At 39.6% G+C, this 20,381-nt stretch overlaps 1 protein-coding gene across 3 annotated transcripts; it reads right to left on the minus strand.

Moving 5' to 3' along the window:
• Positions 1-1,500: 1,500 nt before the first annotated feature.
• smpx (small muscle protein X-linked) lies at positions 1,501-19,509 on the minus strand. 3 transcript variants are annotated; one of them, XM_030079412.1, is made up of 6 exons: positions 19,411-19,509; positions 19,087-19,192; positions 14,439-14,498; positions 9,167-9,253; positions 7,508-7,660; positions 1,501-2,614 (listed from the first exon to the last, which is right to left on the minus strand). In XM_030079412.1, the coding sequence occupies exons 3-5, from the start codon at positions 14,472-14,474 to the stop codon at positions 7,511-7,513; spliced, it is 273 nt and encodes a 90-aa protein (XP_029935272.1). In that variant the 5' UTR covers positions 14,475-14,498; positions 19,087-19,192; positions 19,411-19,509; the 3' UTR covers positions 1,501-2,614; positions 7,508-7,510. The 3 variants fall into 3 exon arrangements, with proteins under 3 accessions (XP_029935272.1, XP_029935271.1, XP_029935273.1); XM_030079411.1 differs by lacking the exon at positions 19,411-19,509 and having other exon boundaries at positions 19,087-19,209; XM_030079413.1 differs by lacking the exons at positions 19,087-19,192; positions 19,411-19,509 and adding an exon at positions 18,149-18,282.
• Positions 19,510-20,381: the final 872 nt, after the last annotated feature.

A 20,381-nucleotide genomic window follows, 5' to 3' on the forward strand; every position in this document is an offset into this window, starting at 1 on the left:
TTTTAACTTGGTATCATCTTTGTAGCAGTTAGGGTTACACCGATGCAGTAAGCTGATGCAAAGTTGATATTAAATTAATATGAGCACCAGACAGTGTAGAGAAACTGTTGCCAAGATTAAAGGTGCATTACGCAAAATAGAGGGTTAAACTGAAGTCAGGACCATTTGACTCAACTGACAAAAAAGGGGGCAAAAAAAGGAATAAACCACATAATTCATCAGTAAATCATGTCAATTACAGATTATAGATTCACTCATCCAGTTACATTAGTTAAAGTCGTAATAAATATTAAATAAAAGGTAATAAACATGAAGTAACAGGTAATAAACATGAAGTAACAGTTAACTAACCGTTAACTAATGTGTCTAAGGATCATGTGCTAATGCTGTTCATGCTAAGGTATTAATTTATATGTTATTTAAGGGTTATTGTAGATATTATTAACATTAGTAAATGCCATAATAATCATTAACTAACAGTTAATTAACCATTACGGCATTAACTAACGTTAACTAACGTTAACTAACGTTAATTGTTGTGCTCTTACTGTAAAGTGTTACCAGTGTTCCTTTAATATTCAAATTATTTTATTAGCCTCCAAACAAATAGTCCACAGAGTTTATTTGCACCCACAACAATTAGACCTGGACGCTATTAACATTTTAGTTCGCTCTCACTCATTGCGGTCTGCCTAATTCCTTCTTGTCCTTGTTGTTCTCCTTTGGTTTTCTTCTCATTTCTGGGGATAGCTCTGCCTCCAGCCATGTATCAAATGGTTTTGTTCCAAATTAAATTAAAAGCATCCATGTCGTAACGGCTTTCTGGGCCCAGCCGGTGTCGCTGTGAATGGTAGTAAATGAACCAGACTCTCTAAACAAGCCTGCTTGAGATGACCGTGCATATCAGTGGGCAGATTCATAATGACAGTCAAAATTATTCAGAAATATCAGACCGCAGGACGCCACAGCTCAGCAGTCAGAAAAGTATTCTGCAGAGCCGTGTAATAACAAACATACAGTGTAATGCAAATAAAAAAGGGGAAGTCTAGTATTGACAGTTACATGGACTCACACAAAAATACTCCTTTTTGTTTTTTAAGTTTGTGTGAATCATCTAGGCAGCATTCCTGGAGATATCAGACGCCATTTGCTGCCGTTCACAGGATGAAAAGCAGCTTCCACAGACTCGAACGCTTCCAGACCTTGACAATCTATCCCCGTTAACATGAAACCTTAAAGTTCCTGTTTTGTCATTATTTCACTGTGCCCGATTTGAGCACATCACGTTACGCTCTGCTTAGTGTCAGTCACCTGACACTAAGCACAGAAACCGGAGTATCAGCCAGGAAATAATCCCTTAAAACACACTGCCTTACAAGCTTTATTGTCACATCCATGTCTTTTTTATTTGGGGAGGCTTTGTTAGCCAGGACAGGACTTCATTTCAAGATAGGTTTGACACCATAAATGTTAAAAAAAAAAAAAAAAATCTAATTACATACGGCATGCATTGAAAGACTCCCAGAAAGACTGGGGAATATCTAATTGTGGACTGTAGTAAATATGTATATAGCTTGAAATCACATCAGTGTATATTGCTTGAATTTATGCTATTCATAGAAGAGTCATGGGCTTGGTGATTTGTAGAAGAATTATATGGTTTATTTCTAGTTTGCTGAGGAAATCTGTCTGTTTCAGGGAACCATAGCAATGAAACAGAAAACTGTCACAAATTCCCAAAAAAAAAAAAACAAAAAAAAAAAAAAAAAAAAGAAGAAGAAGACAAGAGTAGTACAATTGAACTCAAACATCGTCACTAATTGTGGTGTACAGCTGCAGTTAGAGATGAGAAATGAGAGTATCACTGTAAATCATGTCTGAATAGTCTTCGTTATTGACAAGGGAAAAAAAAACGTATGGTTGTAGTCTTAAAATTGGTCACAGTTAGGTGGGAAATCACAGTTGTTGGATTCCTGGGGGGTCGTGTGTGGTCGAAGCTGATTGTCACATGTTCACTGCAACAAACATCTACCTTAACCCGTTATTTAATCTTGTATTGCTCCTTAATTATTATTTTTTTCTTAAAACAATAAAAAAAAGGAGAGAAAAAGCAGGTAGGTAGTAAAAAAAGTGTACAATATCACTCTTTTACTTCGGCCGAGGAAATTCTAGAAAAAGCAAGTGAAGCTACACAGAGAACCAGTGAAATGATCTCACCTTGTTTCTTTAAGCCATAACCTTTAGGCCTACTTTTCCCACAATGCATCTTCCATGCAATTAGCTGCATGTTGCAAATGAAACCTTTACTTTTGCTATGTCACCAAACCCATAGAGAATATTCCACATGGTGATACAAAGCCAGTTCATGATATATCTATATCTCTCTCTATATATATTATAGGAACAAAACACAATATTAAATGACTTGTTAAGATGGACTTTTGTTTTTCTTTTATTGCCCGGAAGACAGTTCATGGACGCCAGCTGTAGATCGCTGTCTTGGCTTATCAGAGAGCTGTTGGTGTTGCTGAACATGTTGGGATTTGGTTGTCATCTGATAGTCTTCGTTGGTCGAAGGGTGAAGATGTCCGCCCCTCCACGTGGCGCGGCGGTGCTGGAGGAGACACACACAGAGACACTGTGAGAGGGATTTCCAGTAATTAACACACCGGTAGACCCTGAGAGACAGTAGGACGGCCGGGACAATGAGGTGGCAAAGTCATAATATTCCCAGTCAAAACGTGAGATGTAATAGATCAAGCACCTGTGACTGCTCTCTCTCTCTCTCTCTCTCTCTCTGACACTCTCAGTTACTCTTGATCTCTCTCGGTGTATCCCTCGCTCTCTCCTTCTGTCTCTCTCAGTCTGTCTCTGTCGCTGTGTGTCACCGTCTCTGTTCCTTTTCCGTTTGCAGCCTGCAGTTTTAGTTTAGGACAAACATTTATCAGACGCAGAGCTGCTCCGGACGCGGAAATAATCGCTTTTGCTTTGGCAAACCTCTGTGGGCTGGGACAAATGGTTTTTACTGGCACGGCCAACGTTCAGAGAGCACCAGACCACAGCAATAAGAAGCAGCAGCTCTTTTTTTTTTCTTTTTTTTTTGAGCCTACAACTCTAAACCCTGAATAAAAATAGAGCTTGACTCTTGATGATGACAATAACTTGTGTTTGTTTTTTCGATGCGGCCTTCCTTATACATGTAGTATTAGTTTCATATTGGTTTTTCATAATGTTTTTAATGTTTTTATGTTGCTCTGTGTCACTTCATATTTTAATATTTAAATATTGAGTGCAAGACAGATTCCCTTTGGGGCGATAAAGATTTCATTCATTCATTTATTCCTTCATTCATTCATTCATTCAAAGTAGGCTAAATGTTAGATATTAGGCTCAGAGGAAGACGACAATGGTATGACAGGAGATGATAGCTAATCTGAGGTCGACTGAAAAAAAGCATTCTAATGTACTAAGTCAGCAAGCCCAAATGACTTTAACCCTCCAAGGTCAGTTCAGTCCTACAAGCTGATAGCTGTAAGCGAATAGCAGCTAGCCAGCCGATCTCCCAAGATCGTGAATGCCACGGCGATGAACGAATGAGACCTTACCTAAGTCTGACTCTGTGAAGAGGACAGTATTTTATAGATCAGTTGCATATTGGAACACTCTTCCAGGGGAGATTCGTGACATTAAAAGCAAGGCTGGTTTTAAACTGAGACTAAGAATATATTTGTGTCATTGCCTTAATATAATATAGGCCTAGTGTATTTGAGTGGGATCAACACATCAAATTATATATGATTTGTATGATGTTTTCTTTATTCTTTATTTGTAATTTTTATTTAAAAGATGTGTTTTATGAACTGATATTGTAATGTTTGACTTTGTATTTTATTGTCTGGACCCCAGGAAGACTAGCTAACGTTTTGGCGTCAGCTAATGGGGATCCTTTTAAATAAACAAATAAACACATAAACCTGAAATTATCCTGAAATTCCTGAAATTATCCTGAAATTATTGCCAGTTATTTTTATTTGTAAGTGTAGCTCAAGCAATCAGATTATTTCTTCCTCCGGAGCAGCTCTGCTTCTGCAAAAAGTTTTCCCTAACTAAAAGTGCAATCTGCGTCTGTACCACTTTGGCTCCATGTCCATCTTTCCTTCTCTCTCTCTCTCTCTCTCTCTCTCTCTCTCTCTCTCTCTCTCTCTCCTACACAGCACACCCACATGCTTTGGGCAGGGCAGAAGCCGCTGTGTTTGGATATTGTGGATTATATGTCCCGCTGTGAAAGTCACAGCACAGACTGGCCCTCCGTTGCACGAGTGCACACACACACACACACACACACACACACACACACACACAAAAACACACACACAAGTATAAATAGAGCCTGACTCAAACCCCGCTGCCCACACACACACAGAGGCATCAAAACACGCTCCTCCTGACCCAAACGAAGCTCCGCAGCCCACACTGACCCCCTGTGGTGAACTGCGACCACTGCACCAGATTCTTGTGAAGCCGAGTTTCACTAATCCTGCCCAGATCCTGCCCGGTGCCCCTCACTCCTGCACCGTTACACTGACTTTATGACACTGACGCTGATTTGGCCTCTGCTGTGGTAAGTCCGTTTGAATCAGTTCTTTCCAGGATTAAAATAAAAGCCACCCACAAAGCAAATAATATTCAAATTCGTGACTAAAATGATACGAGGAGATGAGCAACTGAGAAACAGTGGACACCACCATCCCATGCATTTTCAGGGTAACTGTATAAACCAAAATTCTTCTAAAATTTCACCTTTATTTGCATGCAATGTATTTTATATATGTTATTTTCAGGTGAGAGTCATTTTTTTCCCCATTGTGATTACATGGGGAGAATCTTTGATAATGACCTATTGTGAACTTGATAAAGCTAAAAATCAAAAGTCTGGGGATTATTTGAGGTTTTAGCATTGACCACATTTCGGGCCGAGAACTGCATCACAGACAGTGAACAGGAGCTCTGCGGGCTCCTAATTTTGATCTAATTTGCATTTCTCCCCTGTCGTTTGACTATATGCAGAGGACTGAATCGCGGCTTTGCATCTGCGTTCACAAATTTCCCAGCAGCCATGCCTTGTTTCATCTGCACGAACTGGCCGCATGCAAATCATGGTTAAATGAGGCAAGAAGCTGAAAAAAGACCTTTTGTCATGTTGATTTCACCCAAATGTAATCAGCACCGGTGAGCTGTGTGTTGCGTTTAGGTCACTGACACACATCTCAGCCTTAGCCTCTGCTCCAAATAGGGTTCAAAGTCAGAAACTTTCCACGGGAATTAATGGGAATATATGGGAATTAACAGGAATTACAGGAATAATCTGGAAATTTGCAAAATTGTGTGTTGGCCTATAAGCGGGAACTTAATGTAGTTGAAGAAAAACCGTCTTGCAGCACAATCCTGGTTAAAACAACCAGATTTAATACAAATTCAGTTGAATTTCCACACGGCTCGGCCTCCATCTGAGCCCACAGACGACATCCAGTCAAGGAGGTTTTGAGGAGGTTCTTCTGCCTTCTGCTAACCACTTTTCTTAGAAATACAGTTTTCATATAAGAATGCAGGTTATAGTTTGATTTAGCTGCTGACTGAGGAGTGCTCATCCATTCATTGAGCCTATTTCTATTCATTTATCCACCATCAATCTTGATGGACTGAGAAAAAAATTTACTCAAAATAAGTCAAAGTCAAAAATGTCATTAGTTTGCACGCATGTCTGTTTATGACAAAACAAAATTTCTGAAATTCCCCAGCTGAACTTCCCATGGAAAGTTTCTGGAATGTTTCTGGAAATTTACCAGAAATTTTCCACACCTTTGCAGCCCTAGCTCCAAAGCGTCACAAGTCGCGGACTGACGATTGAGCAAAAACTACAGATGATTTTTGGCCGTGTTACCCAGCTAATGAGCCAGTAGCTGTTTTAGGAGAGCAACCAGTGTTGACGTCAGCTGCTGGCCACGGATAGTTGTGGTTAGTGTGCAAATTACAAGTGTGAACGCAACCGAGATTAGCTGACAGATACGAACATATTTTCTGGTTATGAACACCACAGAAATAAGTCTGTTATGCTAAAACATCATTAGCGCTCTTTCTTTCTTTTTCTGTGTTTCTTTTATAAGCTTATCATTCCGTAAAACAAAAAAATCTCCAAGAGTATTTGCAGCTTGTCGGTCAATGGTCTAATCTGAGTTATGGAAAGAACCATAATTTGTTGAAATTTTGTGCCATTCTTCATTTTTGTAGGACTGTTGCTGTATTCAAATGTTCATTTTGCAAAGCCTTAAATTCGAGGGTCCCCTTTAAAGACGCCCCCCCCGCTCAAAATGTGTTTTTCTTAGGCTTATGCCCCCTAAAATCTCTGACCTTGACTTTACCAACTTGTTTTTGGACGTAGCCCGGGCCAGCTGGATTTGATTCATCAAAAATCTGACAGCCAATCCCGTCGCCCATCAATATGATATGATATGATATGATATGATGCTTTTATTGTCATTGCACATTTCCATACAATGAATTTTCAATTTGAGAGCAGTCCCAATCATAATAGCAGCACTTATTAATAAAGAAATACTCATAAAAACACTAAAAAACAAACAAACAAAAAAAAAAAACCTAACATAAAAACATATCAATATAAAGTGCAGTGCTGGTTGCTGTAGACCACGTCAGGCTTCCATCAGGGCTTTCACTGCCCTAGGGAAGAAGCTGTTTCAATATACAATATAGAATTTTAGTGTAACTGAGAGATTTGCTGAAAAAAAAATTAAATTTTTACATGGATAGATTATCAAATATGATACTAGTTACGAGTCGTTGTAAAAGCATATTCATAGATCCGCTTGGGTGCAAGATGTCGAGTTATTTCTAAGCTGTTTTAGGGCGTGATGGCGTGTTTTTTTCATGGGGAAAAAAAATCTAAAAATCTACACTGCAAAAAGTCAAAATCTTACCAAGATTATTTGTCTTATTTCAAGTAAAAATGTCTTATTTCTAGTGAATCTCATTACACTTAAAATAAGACATGATCAGCTCAGAAATTACTTGTCTTTAGACAATTTTCACTTGTTTAAACTTGTTTCAAGTGAAAATTAGCTTGAAACAAGAAACAAATTTTGCCAATGGAACAAGCAAATTTTTACTTGTTCACTTGTGTCACAAGTAAAAATTTGTTCCATTGGCAAAATTTGTTTCTTGTTTCAAGTTAATTTTCACTTGTTGCAAGTAGATTTTCACTTGAAACAAGTGAAAATTGTCTAAAGACAAGTAATTTCTGAGCTGATCATGTCTTATTTTAAGTGTAATGAGATATTTTGACTAGAAATAAGACATTTTTACTTGAAATAAGACAAATAATAATTTTGACTTTTTGCAGTGTAATACTGATGAACAGAGGTGGTGTTTTAGGGGTTTAATCAGTGGCTGTAATGAGTGACCCCATGTGATCAGGCCTGTGTCCACCTACCTGTTAGTCCTTGGTGACCCATCGTAGTTCGCTCTTGACGTTCTGCAGCTCTGATAGGTTGACAGCAGGGCCGGGAAGTTTCACCGCGCCCGGCAACGTCTTCTTCTCCTCTGGCGAATGGGCCGTGGCCGAGGGCAGGTCCGGGGAATGGGCCTGTCAATCAGCCAGCCAGATCCAATCAGAAATAGAAACTGGAAATGGGCTACAGGCAGCCGGTGCCGCCTGAGACGACAGAGCTGTTCACTCCTCTCAGAGCTGAGTGTGTGCTCTCGGTGGGTTTTTGGCTGTTTGCCGCACAAAATGGCATGAAAGATGGATCTTATTCGGCCAGCCGTCAAAGTAAATGCCATCTTCAAACCGCCATGCCCAAACTACTACAGGAAATGATGCAGCATACATTATTCTCTTACATGCACTTGCTACCTCATCAAAATTCGAATGACTAGCACAATTCAATTTAATTTTGATTAATTTTGGTTGTTTTTAGATTACGTGCCATATTTGAAATATAAAGATACATATAAAAAAAAGTAACAAATTACAAAGTTTCACAAAGTTCCAGTTCACATACAAGCATATTTTCCTCTATGCAATATTTTACAGACATAGAACACCTGTAACAGAAAACATTTTTTAAAATAACATTTATAATACATGACTCTTGCAAGTCTGCCAATACAACCCAATCCTCTCTCTCTCTCTCTCTCTCTCTCTCTCTCTCTCTCTGTGTGTGTGTGTGTGTGTGTGTGTAATTTTAGTTATTTCCAAACTCATTTGCCATTTTGTTGACATACAGATAAGAAAAAGTGAAAATTTAAACATTACCCTGAGTTCAGAAAAACACATTTTCTTCTGTGTTACATTTTCTAAAGACACCTGCCAGTAGTGAAATGGCCTTTGTCGTGGATTTTTCTCTTTAGTTAGTCAAATAAAGCATCTGGAATCAATAAGTTGTCTTTTGGGAATTTTATTATTCAGCGCTGAAGGGAAGAACCAAACAGAGTGCAAGGCAGTCTGCAGGGAAGTTCCCCAGATTGTTTACAATCAGAGATATTTATGCAGAAAAATCAGACAATGAGTCAAAAAACGTTGACATCCTGTCTGGTCATGAGCGACATGTGCCATTTCCAAATTAGGTAATACAGACAAGTTAAGTTCAAGCACTTTTGGTGCAAAAATTCAGGATCCTTAAAAGCAAAGAGTTCAGCTAGGGTCTTACGCTAGCGAAAGTTTTAGTTCCTTAATATAGAGTTCAAAAGGTCTAACGAAGGTTCATCTGATAAGGAAGTGCAAGCACAACCGGATAAGTATAGATATTTAAACAGGAATGTAGACACTGTCTGGATTTGATCAAAATAATCTTAAGGCAGATTAACAAGTAAACATGAGCCATTATATTTGTAGGCATCAGCAGTAAATTTCCATTACACCTTCTGGGTTTTATTTTAAAAGTATTCCTAGAAGTAATCCCCTAATTTGCATCTGTTATCAGAATATATTATTATTTTTTAAGGTAAAGTTGTTGAATAGAGTTACATATCTTTGTATGTAAACCATGTAACCCCACTGCAAACATTTCACTACAGCTTCCCTCTTTCTGTGTGTGTGTTCATGTGTGTGCGTGTGCATGTAAAGTGTGTGTCCTCTGTGTCGCCTTACCTCTTCTGTGTCTACTGTCTCCTCTCTCCTCCTGACAGGATGTCCCGCCCCTGGACGCAGAGCTCCCATCGGGATGTTCAAATTAGCCTGACGGACAGCAAGAGCAGCCAGTGAGACGCTTCCAACACCTAAACAAATAATTACGTCCCTTTGTGTGTGTGTGCGTGTGTGCGTGATTATGTGTGTGTGTGCGTGTGTGTGTGTGTGTGCCTCCTGTACTTCTCCTGTTTCCTCAAAACCATCTGTTTTGATTATGACGATGACTTCCCGGTATGATCTTGCCCTATAAAGAGTCCTGTGTCTTTATGAAAATGAACACACACACACATGCATACGCACACACACACAGACACACGCACACACACACAAACACAGCTCAGAGATAAGAGCCTGCCTGCTAAGTTGATGTTACTGTAATGCAGCCTGCTCTGACGTCCTGTCACTTGGATGTGATGTGTTTTTTGTATTGTATTGTACTGTACTGTATTGTATATATTATCCTCATATTGTACAGCTGTACAGAGAGGGAGCGCGGCGTGGGTCACCAACCCTTGTACTGGAGAAATACACATACAGGAGGCTGTTGTTCATAAGAAAGAGTTACTTGTATATATGTTTTTTTTTTTTTCCAGAGATAAAGGTACACAGAATGAATGAAGGGCACCGGACAATATCGCCTCATTCACAGCATGTTTTGCTGAGATTTGTCTTAATGTTGCTTTGGCGTGGATTTACGTGTTTACCGGTTCACGCTTCGACTGCTGTTCGCAATCATCTTCTGACATTCCACTGGGCGCCAACCAAAGATTAAACGAACAGTTCGCCGCCAAAAGGAAAAGTCGGTCATTGCTGGCTCACCGCCATGTCGCCATCGTGTTTGTAGGCCTAACCAAACACACGGCGAGTTACACTGAAAAAAAAAAAAAAAGATCCCTCTCAGACAGGGGCGGACTTACCATAAGGCAAAACTAGACGGTTGCCTAGGGCCCCAAGTTCCTGAGGGCCCCATAAAACTCCTCATACACTTATGGTTAATACAGTTATTTCTTATTTGCACACATTAATTGTGTTTTTGATTAAAATCCTTTTGCTAAAATGACAGCAGAATGCTTATTGTATTATATGTGTCTCGGGGCCCCTATTTTGTATGTTGTCTTTTCATTTCAGAGGGCCCCATGCCTGCCTTTGCCTTGGGCCCCAAATTTCTTAAATCCGCCACTGCTCTCAGATAGTCCTTTAGTCATATTCAGTCTTAAAATCTTGTTTTTTCTTCAAGCAAATGAAAAAAAAAAAAAAATCCCACTTGTTTCCAGTGTAGTTTCACTTGTTTCATGAGTGTTTCTGGGAACAAGCATACATATGTTAGGATGATGGGATTAGCATTGGAAACAAGTGGGATTATCCCATCCTACACACAGGGTTTTTTTTTTTTTTCCACTTGTCTAATAAAGAAAAACAACTGAATATAAGACTAAAGGACTTGCTAAAATGGAGATTATTTGCATTCTAGACACTGTATCCCCATTTTACCCTTCTCCCAAACTGTTGCAGCATCATCTTTAAAAAAAAAGAAAAAGAAGAAGCATAAAAATGTCTGTCAGATGTCCCCGAGCATCTTGTGCGTCCTGATCCAAGTGTTTTATGGCCAAACAAAAGTCCAATATTGACTTGGTGCTCACAGTGCTCTGGCACAGAGCAGCCTAGACTCTGTTTGCTGCTGCAGGCTGCACATGTAAACAGAGACGCTGTAAGGCAGGAAAATATAGGACATAATGAAACACAAACACGGGACCCAAACTGCAGTCGCTCAAGTGCAAAACACTCGGATTATACGCCGTGAGCCGTTTGAAATTTGATGGGCATTTTCTGTTTTCATTTTGGAAAGACGATCCCGTTCGCTTCACGTTTGGGTGAAGTTTGAGATGAAATTATTAAAAGCTGTGTGTGTGGTGGCGTACAGTTTTCCTGAGTTTTGGCTGACATGGAGGGGAGTGAGTGATTCCTTCATTTTGGGGTGAACTAATCCTTTAAGCTTGCCTCCTGAATAAACGTGGTGAAAGTACTTTGTCAACCTGAAAGTAAGGTCTAGATGAGGAGATCTGGAAACCTCCTCAAGTATTTGGAAAAATAGTCTGTTAACTGGCGGGCCGTGGTTCGTACCCTCCTGCTTTCACGCCGACAAAGTGTCTCTGAGCAGGACCCTCGATCTCCAGGGAGTGAAAAACCAGCCTCTTATCAAACACTGTTTCATTTTCGGCGATTGAGGCTTTTGTCGCCTTTAACTGCTGTTATCGCCTGGTGGTTGGAAGGAACGAGTGTGTTTCTTTCCCTGCAGAGACCGATCAGTTAACGGGTGTTTTTCTGGATGAAAATGTAACAGTGTTACATTATAAACTGCTCCTGTTTTCCTAACCCTACACTGCAAAAAAAAACAAAAAAAAACTCTCCACCTTTACAAGTCATGTCGTCTCATAATCTGTGATGAAACTATTTTTTTCTTAAACCAAGTTAAAAAAAAAAAAATCTGTGATAATAATCAACTGAGATAATTTGAGATAATTCGACTTGTATGCTATGCGGTTTCAACTGTTATTTATTTATTTATTTTATTGATTTATTTATTTTATTTTGAACATGTTGTATAAAGGACAACAGACAATGCAACAACAGGGCAACAGAAGAAAAGTACAAAAAGAGATAAATAAATTCAATGCCGTTTCCTAGATGGCCAGCACATGTTCAAAAGGGAGGAGGAAGAAGTTAAAAACTTATAGGATCCTACCCCTTGAGTTCCTACATATGACATATATATTGTAATATACTCTAGTAATTATCATCAATATTATATTATTAAACTATGAACATGTAGAAAAATATAAAATCTGTGTAATTCACATCAATATTGTATTATTAATATATCAAAATACAGAGAAATTTAGAGTCTAATCTTAGTCAACATTACATTACCTGTAGTACCACTGTAGTACAATGCGCTAATATTTAGTCATGTGCACCCACATACATACACATATACACATGTGCATACACATGCATACACACAAACACACACCATACACACACATATATATATACATATACATACATACATACATGTATATATATACACACAAACACACACACACACACATACATATATACACATATACACATATACACGTGCATACACATGCATACACAAACACACACACATATATATACATATACATATATCTATCTATCTATCTATATACACACACACACACACACACACACACATACATGCATACATATACATACATATACAAACACATATATACATACATATATAACTGTGTTCTCCGTCAGGCAGAGGTCTGGAGGGGATCATGTGTTTGTTCCTGTGTGTCTGTATGTCCGTGTGTCTGTCTGCAGATAATTTTGCAAAGTACTGGGCCTAACCAGTACTAACCCTAACCCTAGCTCAATCAACCACTGCTGCTCTCCCTCTCTCTCTCTCTCTCTCTCGCTCTCGCTCTCTCTCTCTCTCTCTCTCTCTCTTTCTCTCTCTTCACATGCTACCGGGCCTGTCAGCCTAACATTTTTTAATCCCTTTAATCTGATCACAAGTGAAAAAAATCCAAGATAAGAGGTGTGTTGCATTTTGTCTTTTGGGGCGAGTTTAGAAAACACACTTCTGACAAGGAAGTGAACAGAGCAGGCACACGGGAGACAAAAAAAAAAAAAAAAAAAAAAAAAAAAAAAAACACTTAAAAAATTGTCAGAGGCTGATCTGTCAACAAGCGGTGGTGAAAACAGGTTTAACAGCGTGATGCTTCAAGACTGTAAAAAATGATGCATAAAACAGCAAAAAACATTTTTTTGGGGGGGGGGGGCATGTATAAATATGGTGAAAGTAATATAAAGAAAAGAAGAAAAATCTGTAAACAAGCTCCTTAGCATTAGAAATAAGTGGGATTATCACATACGGATAGATTTTTTTTTCACTTGCTTTAACAACAACAGATTGAATATAAAGCTAAATGACTTGTAAAGATGAAGATTTTTTTTAAACAGTGTTATACGTGTTTAATGATGTGAGATATGGATTCTTTGTCTCTCCAGAACGAGGGTTGGAGACTGAACTATGAACCTCGTGTTTGTACTGTACCGGCATTTCAATTTCTCTGTCCTGTTGCCTATCCCATGGTTAGACAAGAACATGAGCACAACGAGATGAGAGACGATGTTAAGAAACCCTCTCCGACATGCACACACATAACCATTCGCACACACACACACACACACACACACATGCACTCACAATTACACACACGTACATTTACATGCAGACAACTTTGCATCCCTTTGCCTTGCTACAACCCTGCACTAATGAAGCCTTGATATATGCACAGTCTGAACTCTGAACAAGATCAAAAAAGTCCAGTACTGTATCTGCCTTTACCAATAAATAATTTAATGTGGAAATACCTCTGTCTTCTGGGTATCTTCATTTTTAAACAGAAGCAATAGTTTTTTTTATGCCATTAAATGGATGTTTTAACTAGTGTGTGTCGCAGTACCATGCATGTAATCACGAGCTGCCACAGTGGAAATCAAATTTTTATCATTGTTTATGGCGTGTGCAAAGCATCGAGCCACAGAAGACCACAGCACTCTTGTTTTAAAGAAGGACTTGTTTCTTTTTTGTGGAATTTTTATAGTCATGCATGCAAAAATCTCCATTTTAACAAGTCGTTTTTTCTCATATTCAGTGTTAAAATCTTAAAAATCTCCTAGTGGAATGAGATAATCCCACTTGTTTCCAGTGCTAATCGACTTGCTTCCAGAATTTTCTTGAATCAAGTGTCATTTTCTTGATATGAGTGGGCTGATCTGCCTTATTTTGCCTCGTTTCAACATATTTATACTTCCCCCCAGAAAAAAAAAGAAAAACAAATCCTGATACAAATGAAACTGCACTTGAAACAAGTGGCTTACTTTTTCATTTATTCAGAGAAAAACAAAGCTCTTAACACTAGGATATTAATTACCTTGTTAAGATGGAGATTTTTTGCAGTGTTTAGTATAATTCAGTTTTCCTGCATTTTACAGTTCAATGCAGGACGCAATTCTCTCTCATGAATAATACTTGCTTTAAATGGCGGGTGCATGTATGTGCTTCACATGCACACACACACACATACATTGCATGCACAAGCTATATGCCACAATAATCAAATGCAGAAACACCTGATTATGCACAACGACACGACGACGGGTGGTAGACCTTTACCTGGAGGGCCTTGACGTTGGACGAAGGTTTGGCCATAATCGCCCCGGGAAGTCCACTGTCCTGCAGAAAACACAGAGCACAGGCATTCAGCGGTGGGACGGGTGCGGTGGTGTCTGTGTATAGGTGTGTGTGAGTGCACGTTGGGGGCATTGTGGCTCTGTTTCTGTGGTTTTCAAGGCCCGGGATAGCATTTCAGTTGCTTAGCGACTCTTACAGAGAGAGGCAGGTACAGGAACTGTTCTCTGAATCATTCATGAGAGGGAGACAGAGAGAGACACAGCGGCGGATGTCAAAATATAAGAGTACGGGCGCCTCAAATTCGGCGTGCGTGTGTCAGGGAGGCCTTGAAATGACAGGCGTGTGGCAGGTTAAGAGGGAAATCTAAATCTAAAGGCATTCAATCACCCATTCCTGACAGCTTGTCTGCTCCGAGTAGGTAAAGGAGGCGACAGCGTCTAAATAAGCCCACCGATCAAATTGCCCTGAATTCAGATCTGAACAAACCACATAAGTCATACAATTCTGCAAAAGTTTCAGCTTACATTTTACGTTTTGCAGGAGAGTCACTCAGAACATGCTCTCCATTTTCTTCCAAACTGCTTCTGGAGAAAACTTTTTTTTTTTTAATGCCACAACAAGTATCACCAACATGTAATTAGCCTTTTGACTGTTAAATCATCAACCGCCGGTTTGGTTGTGAGCTCAAACACACGTTTGCCACTGAAATAACACCCAGCTAATCTGAGCCAACAGTTGCCTCTCACCTCTAACACAAGCATAACACATGGGTCGACATCTCAAGGAAAAGAAAGCATGAGCTGGCTGCCCTGCAAAAAAAAAATAACTAACAACATATTAAAAGTTTAAAAAAAAAAAAAAAAAATCCATTCATCTACACTGTTTTTATATCATGAGTTTGTGATGTTCAATATATTTCAGGAGTTATTGTTACTTTTCCCTCAACCTGCTTTATTTTCTTCTCGCCTGCTGGTTGAAAGTGCCTGAGCTTGTTGCATTCACCTGTGGGATTTACCCTTAGTAAATAAATAAAGAAATGAATAAATAAAAATAAAAGATGTGAGGCTTGCCCCCCGCTAACGCAAAACACAGCATTTCTTCCGCCTGGTGCCATTGAGGGTTCCAGCAGTGGAGACTTTTTTGTTATATCTGCCCACAGCAATTCAATGGGAAATTCTCCTGTTTTGTTTCTGTGTTTCTGCCCATTCTGCGGTGGATTTTTCTCAGTGTGATCCTTGAAAAAGTCAAAAAATGATGAGAGAGGTCCTTGCTCTTTGATCCTGAAGGCCTGACACTGAAACTTGGCTTCATCTTTAATATTTCAGATAGCTGACTTTTTTTTTTTTTCCTGCATTCAAACACCTTCAGCTGGAAATATTTTGATGCAAAATCGCGTGACGTGCATTTGGCCAGTTAGACACAGGAATAAGAGACAAAAAAAAAAAAAAAAAATGTTGTTGCTGGATTTATTTACCTTTATGATATGCATTCCTTTATCACAATGGTACATTTTTTTTTTTTTTTATAGGAAGTGATATTTTCGCTGTTTTCCCAGTGCACCTCAACTTGTTTCAAGGATTTTCTTCAAACAGCTGGAACTGGAAATCTCTCTGCAAGCCTCCAGATAACATCACATAAAATGTGCTGAAAGTACAAGTGAAAAAAAAAAAAAATCTAGCTCTATTTGCATTTTCTCACTTTTTCACTTTTTTAAGATAAATGTTACTTTAAGACTAAAATATGCATGCAAATGTCTTGGTGGGCTGGACTTCACCAGTACAGCTTGAGAGCGTGAATACCAGTTCAGAAGTGTCATAGGCCCAATTTGCACCCAGCATGCATCTTGTATTCAGATTATATGTCCGGGTATCATTTAACTGGGTAACATTCACACACCTCGTGCATCCACATAGGTGCTGGATTTATACTTCCCTTGCAATACGAAAATGGTGACACACATTCTTTGAAACCTGGAATGATTTACTTGCAGTTTATTTTGTTTGTGCATTATTTTATCAATTTCAAGTGGCATTTGTCCCAACAGGTGGCACACTGCAAAAAGTCAAAATCTTACCAAGAGTATTTGTCTTATTTCAAGTCAAAATGTCTTATTTCTAGTCAAAATATCTCATTACACTTAAAATAAGACACGATCACCTCAGAAGTAACTTGTTTTTACACAGAAACATATTTTGCCAATGGAACAAGCAAATTTTTACTTGTTCACTTGTGTCACAAGTAAAAATTTGCTTGTTCCCTTGGCAGAATATGTTTCTTGTTTCTAGCAAATTTTAACTTGTTTCAAGTAAATTTTCACTTGAAACAGGTGAAAATTGTCTAAAAACAAGTTACTTCTGAGGTGATCATGTCTTATTTTAAGTGTAATGAGATATTTTGACTAGAAATAAGACAAATAATCTTGGTAAGATTTGACTTTTTGCAGTGCATGGGTCAGTGTGGGTTTCAGTGGTGAGTTTTACTGTTCCATGATGGCTTTGTTGCACCATGACAAGGGCAGATTTCTGGGGGAAATACTGAATGTTTAGGATTATTTGTCAGCTTAAAAATATCGCCACCAACTTCGGCTGTCAACACCCAATATGTGGCGAACCGTTCTCCTAACGTCCTCCTGTGTTCAGTCACCGTCCATCGCTCCTCTTCATCTTCTCTCTAAGCTTCTTTTTGTCTATTTTCTCCTCTCCCTCTCATGTCATCTCGGAGATAAACACTGACCCAAGTGGTCCCTAATCGGAGAAGTTTCCATGGCCTATTTACCTTATCTACAAGTAGCTCAGAGCAGAGCGCAGGAGAGGAGTGTGTTTCACTCTCTCTGGCTGCTGCCGCTGCCGCCGCTGCTGCTGCGCTCAACAGCAGCGCCTGGTTACCGTTTCCAGGGTGCTGTTTGTGCAACAACATACAGGAAGGGCTTTGCTGTCCTTGAGCTGAGAGTAAAAAGGCTACACACACACACACACACACACACTCATGCATACACAGTGTGATGATATTTATGTTGGCTTGTGAGCAGATCCTTGAACGGGTAAAACAGCTGCCCCCCTGACACCAAAGTTCAAAACGTGACCACCCTTTCTCTTTCACACATACTTCATGCACACACACACACACACACACACACACAGACACGCACAGGCACATGAACACCAAACCTTCAAGCATTAGAGCCCTTTAAAACTTCCAACAGATGCTTATCAACAAGGCTCTTTGAGGTTCTTGTGTGTGTGTGTGTGTGTGTGAAACTGTGTGTGTGTCAGTCTGTCACGCTATTACATTTTGAATATCAGCCTGATGACACGTTTGGGGAGCTGCATCTGCATGTAAGATGAATGAAAAAAAAAAATGTATATATGTATATGAGATTTCTTGCTTTGTGGATCAATTATTAATACACGTAATGATGTTCTACAAGCAGGACTTAATGGTTTAATATTGTAAAATGAATATTACTTCATGCATTTTTGATTCTTTTTCCTCATTATGAAACTTTAAGGCGTTGATGCAGTTTGTCACAAACTTTTAGGCTCCTCCTTTCAAAACAAAACTACAAAATGCCGAGTAAATATGAATCCTCGTCTTTTTATGCCTCACAAACACACAGCTACATGAAAACACACACACACACACACACACACACACACACACATATGCAAACAAACAAAGTAGAGGTCGTTTACCTGTTGATGTCACGGTATCTCTGATGGTTGAACTTATTCATGCATGGACTTGGCTCGCTTTCTCTCTCTCTCTCTCTCTCTCTCTCTCTCTCTCTCTCTCTCTCTCACTCACTCCCTCTCTCACACCCTCTCTTCCTCTCTCACTCTTTCACGCAGTCACTTTCTCCCCTCTCCATCTCTTCCTCTCTGTCTTCCTCTCTCGTCATCTCCCTCCCTCCCTCCCTCCTCCCTCCCTGCCTCTAAGTGGTAGAAGGATTCCTCTCATATCTGGGATTTGTTCTCACTATAAATAGAAGAGTGATACACAGAGGGGACCTGCTTTCTATCCACACACACACACACACAGAGACACACACACACTCATGCGCACATGGACACACAGTCACAGTCAGATCCAAACATACTCAAACAGAAACACAACACTCTCTCTCTCTCCGGTCCGAACATCTTTGGCATCTTTGGCCACTAAAGTCAAAACGTCTCATGGCTGACGCCGGATCAAAAACGAGACTCAAACTCATTCAGAAACGAAACGCCCGAGCACAAAATGGTCAAACACACTCCGCCTTTGCTCGTTTTGCTTGGGCAGAGAGAGCACACACACACACACACAGAGCTCTGGCACCCGACAGGTACAGCCGCAACTTCTGTAAGCCTGGACGCCTCAGTCCTGAAAACACTCTCCCAAATCTTGGAGACTAAAATGGCACTGTCCTATTTCTGCTCTGACACTCACTCAAACACACACACACACACTCAAACACACACACACAGAGAGAGAGAGAGGTGGCTATGATATGCTGTTAATCACATGCACACACACACACACACACAGAGCCACAGGCCCCACAGGGAGCAATGATCTCACGAGGGTTAAAGGTGCAGTGTGTGACTGTGTGTGTGACTGTGTGTGTGTGTGTGTGTGTCTGGTCTCTTACCTCGTGGCGTGCGTGGCTGTTCTGCCCTGCCTGCTCTCTCTCTGGTCCTCTTCGGCTACCTGACCTGGTTCCGCTTGTCCCGATTGGCTCGGGCGGCGCGAGGCTCCTCCCCCAGCGGAACCCGAGCCGGCGTCAGAGAGTTAGAGTGACGAGGGTACGATTAGTCCATGTGTGTGTGTGTGTGTCAGTGTGTGTGTGTGAGTGAGCATTCATGTGCATCTATGTATGTCTTTGTATCTACCTGTACTTATTCCTCTCTCTTTCCTTTTGTGTGTGTGTGTGTGTGTGTGTGTGTGTGTGTGTGAGCTCATGGGTTCCACCTACCTCTTGTCCAGAACTTTCTACACAACTTTTCCAGTGAAGCTCTGCACCTTCATCGGGTCAAAACACTCCGATCATCACCTCCTGTCGGGCTGCTCTGCTTGTGTGTCCTCGGCCAGTAAAATGAGACGACTGTGGCTGTCGGCTCGATACATATGAGGTTATGCAAATACGTCCCCCGTACACACCGCTCGCACCTGTCGCCAGGGACAGCCCTTTTATTGTATTTATCGCTGTGCCCATCTGGCTAAATTATCCTCATATTGCTCTCAGGTTTCCGTGTGAGTCGAATTCCAGTTGTAGTTTTGGAAAAAAAAACTCAAAAAAGAAAAAAAGAATTAAGAAAAACATCTCCATCTTAACAAGTCATTGAGTCTCAGTGTTAAAATTGTGTTTTTCTTCATCCAAGGGGAAAAAAAATATGTCCTTGGAATGAGGTAATCCCACCTTAAATCACCTTTTCTTGGATCGAGTGTCTTCTTTTAAATCTCTTTTAAAAACACATTACTTTAAATGTACTTTTACTTAATCGATCCCGGGCTGTGTATATTAATCTGCTTTTATTGTTTAATTATTTTCACTATTTTATCATATTCTTTCTTCTATTCTTTTTTTTTTTTTGCTTATGGAATATTTAATTTATTCTTATTTGTATGTTAAAAAATGATTTTTTTTTTTGTTGTTTTATTGGATTCTGCCTTTTATTTTGCTGTTGTGGAGCACTTTGTAATGATGTTTTGAAAATAAATAAAATTCATTATTATGATTATCATTACTTATTAATTTCTTCATTCTAGTGGGCTGATGTGCTGCACGTTTCAACACATTTACACTTTAAAACAATCGTGAAATAAGTGAAACAGCATTGGAAACAAGTGGGATTATCTAATCTTTCTGTCAGATTTGTTTCACTTGTTTGATGAAGAACATGAATGAGATTAAATGGCTTGTTAGGTTGGAGATTATTACAGCGA

Source organism: Myripristis murdjan, chromosome 20, assembly GCF_902150065.1.
Source record: "Myripristis murdjan chromosome 20, fMyrMur1.1, whole genome shotgun sequence".
Lineage (NCBI taxonomy): Eukaryota > Metazoa > Chordata > Actinopteri > Holocentriformes > Holocentridae > Myripristis > Myripristis murdjan.